At 46.6% G+C, this 13352-nt stretch overlaps 2 protein-coding genes across 2 annotated transcripts in view; one reads left to right on the plus strand and one right to left on the minus strand.

The window, feature by feature from the left end:
• Window positions 1-7391, plus strand: part of ATP6V1A (ATPase H+ transporting V1 subunit A) — a 31047-nt gene extending 23656 nt beyond the window's left edge. The window contains exons 13-15 of the mRNA XM_054189128.1: window positions 1646-1740; window positions 2962-3133; window positions 5091-7391. Of these exons, the coding sequence (XP_054045103.1) occupies window positions 1646-1740; window positions 2962-3133; window positions 5091-5183 (360 nt within the window). The 3' untranslated portion in view covers window positions 5184-7391. The remainder of the gene's footprint in view (window positions 1-1645; window positions 1741-2961; window positions 3134-5090) is intronic.
• Window positions 7392-8019: 628 nt separating this feature from the next.
• Window positions 8020-12596, minus strand: DUSP12 (dual specificity phosphatase 12). Its single transcript, XM_054189129.1, has 6 exons — window positions 12278-12596; window positions 12067-12180; window positions 11880-11998; window positions 9992-10088; window positions 9203-9389; window positions 8020-8363 (listed from the first exon to the last, which is right to left on the minus strand). Exons 1-6 carry the CDS (start codon window positions 12559-12561, stop codon window positions 8202-8204), a joined length of 963 nt encoding a protein of 320 aa, XP_054045104.1. The 5' UTR covers window positions 12562-12596; the 3' UTR covers window positions 8020-8201.
• Between the last annotated feature and the right edge of the window lie 756 nt (window positions 12597-13352).

The following is a 13352-nucleotide window of genomic DNA, read 5'->3' on the forward strand; positions in this document are numbered from 1 at the left end:
TTTCTTCAGTGTTCTGGTCTTGCTGAAATGCCCTTAGTTGCAACCTACAGTAGTACTCCATTGGAAGTATCTTTCTAAGAGAAATGATGCAAACTGATCTTTACTGTTAAAGTCATCTGAAGGGTTATAGTTTATTAGAAACCATGTTGCCAGCCGCAGAACAGAGGTGTTGGCATTTACAAGCTGGCCTGTAGAAACAGAAGTGATGTCTGCTTTTTCTAAAAATTGGTGATTACCTGGTTTCTCTATGGAAACCTGTGACATGACATATAGCTCCATTTTACAAGCGTTCTTTAATATCCTTCATTCACTTCACTGTTTGGGAGAGAAAGCTGAACTTGGACAGGAAAATTTCCCTTGAGAGCTGTCAAAAGGGACCCAGTGAAAACTCTTGTGTGTCAGCTCAGCACTGTAAAGATGATAATTGACAGGTGCCTAGCACGTACTTTACAGTAACTTAATCCCATGATGTTCGGATGAGCTATGCTGATTTACAAGGTGGTGGTAGTGTGTGGTAACATGTATTAACTACAGTTATTTGCAGAAAGTTTGGTCCTGGTGCTCTCCCTATTCAGTAATGTTCTAGCCCAACTGAGATGGGGCCTTTCACCAGATCTTGACTAGCAGAGCTCTCCTCTCTAGATGTGTCTTCAAAGAAAAGGAGGTGTGATCTTAGGGTCCTCTGCAGTTTTCTGTTTACAGAAACATGTTCTAAAAGACTAGGTTACAGAGCAGGGTAGAATCAATTCCTTGATGTGGAAAGAATTTTGATAAGCCAGTGCTTGTAACTAGGCATTATTCCCATGATAGAAGTACTGGAAATGGTGATCTTGTTCTCAAAGATTGTTATCTTTAAGAGTTGCTTTCAGTCTGGGCATGGCTAACAACTGCAACAAATCTTTAGAAAGGGGAAATTGTGGAAAAACAATCAGATGCTTTTTTTTTTTTTCTTTTTAGCTCTGAATTCTGTTAGTCTCCTCGCGAAGGAATGTCCAAATGACCTGTCTAGAAAGCAAGCTGGAGTACTTACAACTCAGTCTTCTCTACCTTCTTTGTCCTTTGCTAAAAGGGGCAAAGTGACCTGTGGTGCCAACAGCAGGGTTGTGGCTGTTCTGCAGAGTGTGACAGGCATTGTCATCAACTCCTTTACTTTTTTTGAATGCCAGACAGGGAAAGCTCATTGGTAGTTGTGGAGGCTAGTATCAAATTCTTAAGATTACTTATTGATCTACCATGCTAAGATCTAGTTTTTCTTCCATGGACATAAGGATTGAGGAAGGTAAAAATGAATTTACCTCTTTATGTAGGAAGGTGATATTTCAATGTACCTCGTAGCAGAGCCATACGCGTTTTCTGTATCTGGTGGCTTTTCCATTATCTTAAAGTAAACTTCCTTTCCATTGTTTATTGTCAGATAGATTTGAAGTAGACTTATTGACTGTTTGACCCATCTTAATCTGGCTATGAATTAAATTGGCTCTTCTATAGCAGGGAGTGAGAAATACCCAAAAGACAGAATTCTGCTGAAAGCTATCTTAAGAGGGTGGAAAGAAAACAGGTGCTGAAAGATAATGGTTCTTGGCCAGGACATACCATGCTCTCGTGGACTTGAGTACTAAACTAACAGCATACCTTACTTTTCTAGGCTTCCTTGGCAGAAACAGATAAAATTACCTTGGAGGTTGCCAAGCTGATAAAAGATGACTTCTTGCAACAGAATGGTTATACGCCTTATGACAGGTGAGCTCTGACTGGCCACTCTGCCCTCTTGGTCCTGTGGAGTCTGGATTTAGACAGCTATTTAACTTGGAAATCAGGCAACGCAGAAATTAGTTGTACTCACCATAAACAAATGGAAGAACTGTGCTTAGGTAGGCCGTCGAACAGTGTATTCACGTTGTCTTACCCAAGGCATGCAGACCTTTTCCAAATGCAGTCACACCCTTTGAGTTTCTCAGGCCCTCATCTATTGTTCAGTTAGCCAATATTTCTGCAATAGTATGTCCTCCTGTCCTCCTTAGGAGGAGGAGGACGAGAGGACCGCTTTATTTTCACAGTCAACACCCAAAGTTTTCCTGTTTATTCTAGCAGTGCATGGGGGACTGCAAGAATCTGCTTTCAGTTACTGTTGCATGGTTCTTGAGTAAGTTTGATCCATCAAAAAAACTTACTGGATCTTTTCCCTAGATAGAGATTATTATCCCTGTCTGCTTTGCTTCTTTCCATGCTATCCTTGTGTTTTAACAGCCTGACAGAGGGGCTTTTTATAGTTGATCTCACTTCCCAGCCCGGGTAGATCAGGAGGTCTTCAAATACTTCATCGCTAAAAGCGTAGATGTACATCATTCTGTAACGGTGTACTAATTGGGTTACTAGGACAGGTTTGCTTGTATGCAGAAGGGAAGCACAAGGAAGTAGCATAATGTAGTGTATAAATAATAATGAGGTACCTTCCATGGCAATCATCTACCCATTAAAAATGGAGCTTTTTATGTGTGGAGTGCTTTTCTCATAGAAACACTCCCCTTCCTGTGAGCAAAGAAAGTTGCAGAGCTGTCAGGTCATCCCAGGCTGCTTGGAGAAGCCTGCTCCCATGATGGACAAAACAGGAAGGAGGAATTCCGTTGGCTGCTCTGGTGTTTTCCCTTTCTCATTAGTATTGGCACAGACTGAAATGTGAGACTTGTGCAGCGGTGGTTCCTGTTCCCTCCTGTTTTGCCTAGTGTTCAGGTGCTGTTTCAGAAACCTTACTTCAGGATAATTCTCTCAGCCTATTTAAAAAAGTGGGACATATTAGAGGCAGTCTCTCTCCTTTGACAGCATGTGTCAAAAATCCCTGGAGTAAAGCAGGCTAGCACTCTCTTTCAGGTGAAAATTCAGAGTTGTTGTGAAGGCAGGAGCAAAGGCTTGTCCTGTTAACTGTTCCAAAACACCTGACAAGATCCTTTTGTGTTCCATCAGGTTCTGCCCTTTCTATAAAACAGTGGGAATGCTTTCCAATATGATTGCATTTTATGACATGGCACGCCGTGCTGTAGAAACCACAGCCCAGAGTGACAATAAGATCACGTGGTCCATCATCCGAGAGAACATGAGCGAAATCCTCTACAGACTTACCTCCATGAAATTCAAGGTATGTTTGTAAGGAACTGGGTTGCACCTGCTTTTTGTGAGCTTCCAGCGCCTCTGAAAGGCTGTTACTCAAAGGTGGTCGTCAGTTGCCTTAGATAAAGGTCTATGAACAGAGACTTTTTGCAATCACTTTGAATACGCTCAAGAACTGGGTTTAGTTTGTGAGCGCAGGAATGGTCAGCACAGAAATCTAGTTGGGTGGTGCTGGCTGCAGAGCCTCAGCCACCCCACCTTCCACGGTGTCTTTTATTACACACATTCATGGTAATTGTACAAACACCTTTCCTGTTTGTTTTGGGTTTTTTGTGATAAAATTCTGTAAAAAATTGTAACATGTTCTAAAGAGACTATTAGCAGATAAAAGCAGCCTAAAGTTTAAATCCAGGAATGTGCTAAAAAGTGAACGGTAGAAATGTTGATCAAGCTCTATTAAATAGAAATTAAGGAAAGAAATCCTGCAGTAATATGAAGCCAAACGGCTTCAGGGCCTAAGGCAGGTGACTAGGAGGAGAGGGAGAAGTAACTTCCACATGGGCTAAAGAGAAAACAAGTGGCGTGGAGCAGGGTGTAACTTCAGTAGCCATCTTTTTAGGGTACAGCTTTTCTAAAACTCATCTGGAGCGTGCTGGTGTAGCAGGTACTGGTAGGACAGTAACCTGTGACGCTGGCTGATGCTAAAGTGGCTAACGTATGTTCTCTATGAAGTATAATGCTTACTCTATTATAACTCTTACAAACCAATATTGCAAATCTTTCAAGAACAAGTACCATAGGATAAAATTATGTTTAAAATCAGGTGTTCTGGTGTGCCGATGTGTCATGTTCCTGCAGGCCTGTTTCTGCAGTAAGCAGATCCCTGGTATATATTCTCAAAGCATCAAGAACATAACAAGATATGCTTGGTGGGACATGAGCTTCTTTGTGAGCTGGTTATCTAGAGATAGGAGAAGTAATACACTTTTTACAAACCCTGGCCACCAGAAGACATCTGGCATACAGCAGAGCAGTGGACAGCATAGCTGAAAAGGGAATCCAGAGGGTGAATACATGTTAAGTGGAGCCGGCCGTCTAATACAGTAACAGTTATGAAAGGAAAATTTTATTTCCTGAGTAACAGTCTAAAAGGCAAGAGAATTTGAATGCCCTGCTTCCTGCGGTCTGTGTTCTTTGGAGAGACAATGAAGGAGTAGTGCATCCACACATGTAAGGTTTGGATGCAGTTCACTGTCCTCTGTGTTTCCCAAGAGCTGCAGTGACCCAGAGGAACGTAGTGCTGAGAGGGGAATGATGAAGACATTGAACGGGTTTCACAGCCTGGCAGTTAATGCTTCTTGCAGGGAAGGCCTTGCAGCCTCAGAACAAAACTGATTGTTACATTTTTTTGCCCCTTCATGAAAAGTATTCTGAGAAAATTAAGCTCTACAAAGACGTTCTTGATCGTGATTCCACCATAAGATTTTAATGGGAACCAAGCAACTTCCAAGTGACGGCAAAGTAACTCTTGCACTTATAGGGGATGCACCCCAAAAAGTATAGTAGAGCAATTCCGAGTCATAAAGATCCTTACTCCATTTGGTTTGGAGACAGGAGCTGGTATTAATCACTGCAGATCTTGAATCACACAGCGTCAACTAAGACCCTCAGTATTACTAAATTCTCTTCAATTTGCTTCAAGTTGCTTTTCAATAAAGTAAGCACTGCTTACAAAAAAGCCGGTTTCTCTGTCCAGTGTCCATTCTGCCTGCTCACTGCACATGGAAAGAGGATGAGATTTAAATCTTGTGGCCATTGGTGAGACAGACAAGAGGCGGAGATGGAGCTATAGTGCCTGCTCTGCAGTTAGCAAGTGTTAATCCCAAGGTAGAGAAATTAAAATCACAGCACTGGCAAAGCAGGGTTGGCTTAAGTAGCTGAGGCTTTTCCCAATGGATTCGGTCATCTGTGGTGTTGTCTTTCAGGACCCTGTCAAAGATGGTGAAACAAAAATCAAGGCGGACTATGCCCAGCTGTTTGAGGATATGCAGAATGCGTTTCGCAGTCTGGAAGACTAGACTCGACCTCTGTGACCACTCCAGTTTGTCCTCTCGATTCCTCATCTCAACTCCTCTGCTTCCCTACCTTACAAGAATGATGCAACAGTACTTGAGTTGATAAATAGCCCTGTGTTTTCCCTGTTCATACTCGGAGAGTGTCCTTACAAAACATTCCTCTTAGTTTGTGTTTGGCATTGCTTTGTGTGTCTGAAATGGTGAGTGATGTGTGAATGGGCCTGGCTGAGTGAGGAAATGCTGTTGTACACTTCTAGGGTGGGAAAAATTTCACCTTGCCTCTCCCAGCTCTCTTGGTAACCTTTCTTTCACCTTGGGATGTAACCAGTTGAGCTGTACCGGCAGAGGAGGTGTAGATCTTACTGCAGTCACGCGGTACGTTCTGAGCTGGCAGTGGTGAGGGCATTTACATCTGGCACTTTGCTTAGTGACTATCATGATGTAGAGCTCCCTTTTCTCAAGCAGAATTCTTGACCGTGTTCTGTTGACGTGTTGATACAACCGAAAATTCTTCACTACTCCATCCCTTCTGCAACCCTCAGCCCAGTCTGTTGGTATTGAAATGGGGTAGTTCTGGATCTCCCCAGGAAGGGATTAACTAGAAGGTGAGCACGTGCAAGCAGCCAGTATACTTTTGTACACTGGAGAAACAGAATTTTATTTTCCTACTTAATACAGGTAGGACTGTTGGCATCAGCTAAAATCAAAGCCATAGGTGCTCAGCTTCCAGCAGAATTTTACCTTCTTTGCCTCCCACTCGCCCCCTAAAATTCCTTGACACTCAGCTGCTTTAGTTTGTGAAGCTTGTGACCACTGCCGTGTACTGCAGGACAAGTTACAGTGATGCCACGTGTGCGGACCAGGAACACAGTCCTTCCTCAGTGGTGCTCTGTCTGCCAGTGCCATTGCCTCCCAGGGCAATGCCCAGGTCATGCTAAGGAAAGGAAAGCGTGTTCTTAACCTTCCTCCGCCACCTGTGCTCACCTGGCCTGTCTGGCGGTGGCACAGAAGGTCCCCAGTTCTCGTGAAAGAGGAATGTATGATGCTACACTTCTGGGGGCGGGGGATGACGAGGGGGAAGGTTGGCGAGTACAAAATGTATTTAATCCTGCCTTGTTGATTACAGCGCAAGAGCAACCAGTGACTCTTGTCTTCTGCTCTGTGCTCTGGAAGCACCCCGTAAAGCAGCCAAAACTGCTGTGTCTTGGGCTTGTTTATTGGCAAAACTAGTATGAGATGAGGAATGAGCATAGAGCCACCTTTGTGTCAAACCCTGGGAGCCCAGCACTCGTACCAGTGCTGCAGACTGAGAGAGAAAAATGCTGGCACCCTCTCCAGCCTCTCCCTCTTGCTTGTGTGAGGTGGGATCCTGTGCTGCTTTGCTGTGCAGCACTCTGTGCCCAGCTGGGTTCCAGCTGACATCTACTGCTTCCTTAAGGTCATGTGGGTGGGTGACACGGTGGCAGTGGTGAGGTGCTATATAGGTGTTCATTCCGCATGGGAAGTCTTTCCACTGGCTGCCAGCTTTGAACAGTAGCGATGCAAAGGGATCTTGCGCTACGGACCAAATGCTGCCACTTCCGTTATGGTATCAACTTGCTGTTTGTCAGGGACAGCCCAGCTGAAACTTAAAGGGATTAACTATTTTTAGTTCTCCCAAAAGGAGCTGCTTCTCCAGCTGATATTCTGGTAGTGAATGGTTAAGTTTACAGCTCACTAAACTTTCAGTGTATGCTGCTTATTGTACCAATGAGCATGTGTGAATGACTAGTCACCATCCAAGCCCTTGCTGGATTCCTCATCATTCGTACCCTTCACCACTGTACTATGTAGCATTTCATGCTAGAAACCGGATGTTCTTATCTCTTTAAATAGAGGATGTTATAAACTTTACAGAAGATGTCTAAGATAATGCAGTTCTAATATTTATTGTGCTGTACCTGGCCCTTGAAGTGTGACCAGTTCAAACAGTTTCATATATATTTTTGTCTCTTTTTTTTGTTTTGTGTCTGTTTTCAGTGTTGAGATTCTGATGTTCACTGTGTCCTGCAAGTCTTCCCTCCACAGCTGTGGGAGGAATGAAACAATGGGCAGAACCCCGCCACCTACTTTATCTTGTATATTTCATAATGTATGTTGCTGGAAATAGTGTTAAAAAAAAATTTAAAAAAATATGTTGAAGTCAATGAGAATAAAATGGATTTAAAGTAAGTCTTTCTGTCCTGTTTTCTTCTGTCAAACCAAGCTTGTGCCACAGTGGTATACACAGCAAGCTGTGTTTCCTTAAAATCTTACATCATTTTAAGGATTTCTTTAAACTGTTAAGCAGCAATGTGGGAGGGACATTTTCTACTTACTGCTATTTATTACCTCAGTTCTCCCATTCCAGTACAGCTTGCATCATCTCCTCAGATAATACAATGAAAGGAAGAGTTGTAGTGTAGAGGGGCAGAGATTTTTAGGACTACTTTTATTGCAATACAAGGCTGAACTTGCCTTTCACTGCTAGTAGCTGCCATATGCATGCTAACGCAACAATTGTAATTGTACCATTTTATGGCACTTCGCTAAGCCTTAAAATATTTCCCTTCTGTGTACCTCATGTTGTAGAATACACCTCCTAAAATCTCAGCTGCGCGCTTCAGACGAACTGATTATAATTTCTGGATGGGGAGATAAGCAGCACTGCGGGGCACAGCCCGAAAGTAACATGTTAGCAATCCTTTTAAATAAGGGGTTGAGACCTTCTGTAAATAGCAACAGATGAAGTGAGAATGTACTAAAAGACCTCACATCCATGCATTTTTTTTTTACATATTTGACCACTGTATAACACCTCTTTGAAGGAAGTGTTTGCCATTTTATATATATTAGAGATACAGAAAGCTCAAATAGAGCAGATGTTCAAGTAATTCCATTGCATTACAAAGGGGTGGAAGTCACAAGCTCACTCCTGGCAACCACAGGCCAGCCAGCAGTTCTCTGTGGACGTTAAGAAATCCATCGAGGGAAGGGATGAGTTCAGGTTTTGGCAGCTTGAAAGTTACCAACTGGCAGCATCCTCACTTCATCCACACGACTTTTATGGATCTGGAAGGCAGGTGTCACCCAGCGGCCACAGGAACACTGCTCACCCCGCCAGCTGAAGGAGCCCAGCTTCGACGTGCATTTGGGACACAGAAGCTGCAAGAAAAAATACACAGAATGGTTCAGGTTGGAAGAGGCCTTAAAGATCATCTTGTTCCAGCCCCCCTGCCATGGGCAGGGACACCTCCCACTAGACCAGGCTGCTCAAAGCCCCATCCAGCCTGGCCTTGAACACTTCCAGGGATGGGGCATCCACAGCCTCCCTGGGCAACCTGTTCCAGCGCCTCACCACCCTCACAGTAAAGAATTTCTTCCTAATATCTAATCTAAATCTACCCTTGTGGCCCACTCTAGGGTGCACGCAGATATACGTCTATTTAAAATGTGCTTCTATAGTACATTAAATTGTGGCAATCTGCACTGAGCCAGCTCCTTCCCTTGTAATGCTTCACAGAAGGTAAATGGGCTGAAAAACAGGCAAAAAAGTAAACTGGCATGGCTGTTTAGCCCTGGGGTGTAGTAGGCAGCTGTGCTGGCAGAAAGGAGGGGGTGGAAATGCAGCTGCTCGGACCTGGGGTGGTTCCAGGACAGTTTTGACAGTCTCCAGAAAGCCTCAATCAGCCTGAGACTACAACAGGTTTTGTAAGTCCCACAAAAACTCTCTCTTGTACTAAAACCAAACAGCAGATACACCCTGGCTAGTGGTCTCAGTCCAACAAGATCAGCAGCGCATTTCCTTATAAAAGGATATTTAAAAATTTGTTCATAAGCTGCAAAATTCATGCCAGGAAGGTCGGGAGACCTAGTTCCTTGTCTGGGGGCTTTCACCTCAGAGAACAGAAACATTTTGTTCTGCCTTTGCAAAAAAAAAAAAAAAAACCCAACAAACAAACAACAAAAAAAATGGAAAAAATAAAGCGCGTGCTCCCCTTCACCTGTCCTTCCATTACTCCGAGCAACGCTGGCTCCATCCACTGCACGGGCTCGGTGAAGTAAGAGGTACACTTTTCACGGCCATCACCACAAAGCTGCACAGAGTCCGTTATCCTCTTGTGGGCAAAGGCTGTGGGTCCGCTTCCTTCCGTGTGGGACAAAATGCTGGAACTACGGAATAGAGCACGCCTGCCCTCCATGACAGACGGGGGAAAAAAGAAGTTAAATACTTGGGTTTTTTAACTGGGGAAACCTACAAACAATAGAAAACAGCTGCCCCGCAGCTGTATGCTGTCTCTTATATCGACTTCTTTTTAAGCAGCTCCTACCTACTAATACTTCAAATCTATGTTCATATACTTGAAGAAACCTACACCTATGAAATGGCAGGATTATTGAGTTTCACTTTAAGTAATCCATAAAAGGTAGTCACAATGTAGTAAACCCCCAAAGTCTTCAAGAAGTTTCTTCTGGAGAAACTGTTTGTCAAAAACAAATGAGAAGCTATGGTTTCAGAGCAAGCAACTTCACAGAGCCAAGCAGAATTATGCCTGCGTATACAACGCGGCAGGTAAAGCCGCACGAGTGCTGCACAACTTCAAGGAACGTGAAGTTTTGTGTTTCATAAGGCACTTCTATTGGTCTAATTTTTTGTGGCGTACACTGTATGGAAACTTAAGCTTCACCCCTGTCCTGAAAATAATGACGTGCCCATTGGTTTACACGGGCTATTTTTCTCTTAAGTTGATTTCAAAAGGACATTTTATGGAGAAATATAAAAGATCCAGTACCTGCATTTCCTGCACCTGTAGAGAACCTCTGTGTTTGGATTTTGACATATACTGGTTGGATCAACAGCAAAGACTTCTCGGGGCAAGTCCTGAAGTTCTGCAGAGCAATCAGTACAAAGTTGCGAATCAGATCAACACAGTCACGCTGCATTTCTGTGGGGCAAGACAGCGCTGCGCCTCTGCCCCAGTCATGGCATGCAAAAGCCACCTTCTTCGCATTCGTTTGTCCACTCACCAATTCCATTAGATAAGCTAAAAATGAAAGAGCCTCATCCCACCACACCTAAGACTGGGATTCACTTAATGCAGAGAACTGAGATACAGACTTTGGCCTTAGCAACGGTAAAATAGTTGTATTTTGCTTTATATTCTTCCTTAAAGAGAAAGTAAAGGCAGAGGAGGAGCTACAACAGTTTTGCCAATCCTTTACTGCACATCATACAGAAAGTCAGCTTATGAATGCGAACTGCTAAGGAGAATGACATGTAAATGGAGAGCACACTGTCATGCGGAATATGCAACACTGAAATCTTGCAAAAAAGCTGTGGATTGTCATTTTATTATAAAATTACACATATGCACACATATCTACTACGACCTTTTGCAAATTGGAGTATGAAAGTTTTCTTCGTAACTTCATTTCAGCTTTATCTCAGCTTTGCATTTGTTTTTTTGTTTTTTTTTTTTTTAATTTTGTTGACTTCTTTTTAGAGGATGTTAAGTTTGCCTAGCCAGGTACGTAAAAATCAAGAAACATATCAAATTGGCCTTTACCGTTTCTGCATTTTGCTAAAGAGAACAGTTCCTAATGGATCTTATTTCTCAGGCATGTCTCAAAGACACTTTTTTCCCCACCGATGGAAATTCTGGGGGGAAATTCTGGAAAAGCTGGAATTCTTTAGGGCCCACACGGCGTGAATGCTTGCCTCGCCAACTCAAGGCTTGGGCTGCTTTGAGGGCAACACTCAAAAGTCAACCACCTCTGGCATAGAATCATAGAATGATTTGGGTTGGAAGGGACCTTAAAGATCATCTAGTTCCAACCCCCCCTGCCATGGGCAGGGACACCTCCCACTAGACCAGGCTGCTCAAAGCCCCATCCAGCCTGGCCTTGAACACTTCCAATGATGGGGCATCCACAGCTTCTCTGGGCAACCTCTTCCAGTGTCTCACCACTCTGCCAGTAAAGAATTTCTTCCTAATATGTAAACTAAATCTCCCTTCTTTCAATTTAAAACCATTAACCCCTCATCCTATCGCTTCACTTCCTAATAAAGACTTTGTCCCCATCTCTCCTATAGGCCCCCTTCAGGTACTGGAAGGCTGATATAAGGTCTCCCCGGATCCTGCTCTTCTCCAGGCTGAACAATCCCAACTCTCTCAGCCTGTCTTCACAGGAGAGGTGCTCCAGCCCTCTGATGATCATTTTTGTGGCCCTCCTCTGGGCCCGTTTCAACAGGTCCATGTCCTTCTTATGTTGGGGGCTCCAGAGCTGGACGCAGTGTTCCAGGTGGGGTCTCACCAGAGCACAGTAGAGAGACAGAATCACCTCCCTTGACCTGCTGGCCATGCTTCTTTTGATGCAGCCCAGGATGTGGATTGGCTTTCTGGGCTGCAAGTGCACGTTGCCTGCTCACATAGAGTTTCTTACCCACCGACACCCCCAAGTCCTTCTCCTCAGGGCTGCTCTCAAGCCATTCTCCACCCAACCTGTATTTGTGCCTGGGATTGCCATGACCCAGGTGCAGGACATGGCCTGCTCTGTTCATTTCAGGATAGACCAGTCCCACCGGGACCACCTGGCAGGCCGTCCCAAGCTTCACTCCGAGGACCCGGTGCCTTGGCCAGGGCCAAGCTCGAAGCCCCCCCCACCCACCCCGCCACTCACCGGGGTACCTCTCCGTCAGCATCTCCAGCCGGTACCGCTTGTAGAAGGGGCTGCTGCTGTCCACGGCGCAGCCCATGGCCTCGTACAGCTTCAGCTGCCCCTGGAAACCCGGGTTCACCCTGCGGGGAAAGGGGGGTGAGAGGAGAGCGGGGCTGAGGGGGCGGGGAGCGGGGGCCGGGGGACCCACTCGGCGTCGTGTTTGGCGGCCCTGACGGCGGCGTAGGCCTCCTCCCAGCCGAGTCCCTCCGTCTTCATGAGGTAGGCGGTCACCACGGCCACGCTGCGGCTCACCCCGGCATGGCTGCAAGGACAGGACAGGACAGCCCGGCGGTCAGCAGCGCCGCCCGGGGAGGAGGGGCGGCCAGCCGACCCCCCGCCCCCGCAGCCCCGGCCCTCACCAGCGGACGAGAGCGGCTCCGCCGCCCGCCCGCGCCGCGGCGATGAAGGCTGCGCAGTCGTCCAGGCGGCTCAGCAGGTCGGCGCCGGGCTCGTCCCGCAGCCGGACGTGCATGGCCCGCACCCCCGGCACCGCCGGCGGCTCCTCCGCATCCACCGTCAGCACCGCCACCACCCCCGCCGCTGCCAGTGACTCCGGGGACGAGCACGACTCCGCGCCCCCCACGTAAAGCCCCGGCAACACCGGCACCATCCCGCCGCCCCGGCAACCCGCAGCCACCGACATGGCGGCGGACGGAGCACCGCCCCCAAGATGGCGGGGCGGGGGCCGCCACTCCCAAGATGGCGGCGGGCCTCGCCCCACGGCGAGGCTGTTGCCATGGGGACGCCGCGTTGTCGCCGGGCGGTGACACGCCGGGCCTCCCCGGCCCCGCCAGCAGGGGCCAGCCGGGAGCCGCCTGGAGAGGGCGGCAGGGCCGGTGCCGCTCGTAGCGGGGGACAGGGGGTGTCACCCGTGGGCCGCCCCGCCGGGTCTGCAGCGATGGCGGCTGCGGAAGGCCCCGCTGGGAGCCGTCGCAGGCCGGCGGCCTTGGCGGGTGTGAGGCACTTGGGAACTGCTGTCAGGGCACTACTTTTTTTTTTTTCCCCTTGCCAGTATTTAAGTTATAATTTCCATAATAATCCTCGTAGGTCTGTGAGTACTGGCACGGTTCTCTCCTCCCCACGTCCACGAGTGTCTGTCTCATCTCGTCCTTTTTCAAATCGAGGGGTCTCCCTGTCCTGCCTCCTTACAAACACTAGAAAACAAATACATGTCATTCAAGAATCCCCCAATATGTTATTAAAATCCCATTATTTTTAAATTAATCTTGTGGTTTCGAGGCTCCCATTTGTGACTGTTTGTGTGGCTTGCATTGGCAATTTTTTTATTTTTTTTTTTACTTTGCAGATGAGGTAGAAACGGCTCTCTGACACTCTCAGAGTGGTTTTCTAGTGACTGGATTCTTCTGCGTGCAGTCAGTGGGCTGCTCTTTCAGTACCTGTGTCTGGAGTTTGCTCCGGTGCAACCTCCAGTGG

Source organism: Rissa tridactyla, chromosome 1 (assembly GCF_028500815.1).
Source record: "Rissa tridactyla isolate bRisTri1 chromosome 1, bRisTri1.patW.cur.20221130, whole genome shotgun sequence".
Classification (NCBI taxonomy): Eukaryota; Metazoa; Chordata; class Aves; order Charadriiformes; family Laridae; genus Rissa; species Rissa tridactyla.

Bases quoted from the DNA above. Each gene is read 5' to 3' on its own strand.
- DUSP12 (XM_054189129.1), bottom strand. From the start codon at position 12,561: ATGTCGGTGGCTGCGGGTTGCCGGGGCGGCGGGATGGTGCCGGTGTTG. The intron at 10,089-11,879 runs GTGAGTGGCGGG...ATTGCTCTGCAG, and splicing joins GCTGACGGAGAGGTACCCCG to AACTTCAGGACTTGCCCCGA. The intron at 9,390-9,991 runs GTACTGGATCTT...CATGGAGGGCAG, and splicing joins TACAGGTGCAGGAAATGCAG to GCGTGCTCTATTCCGTAGTT.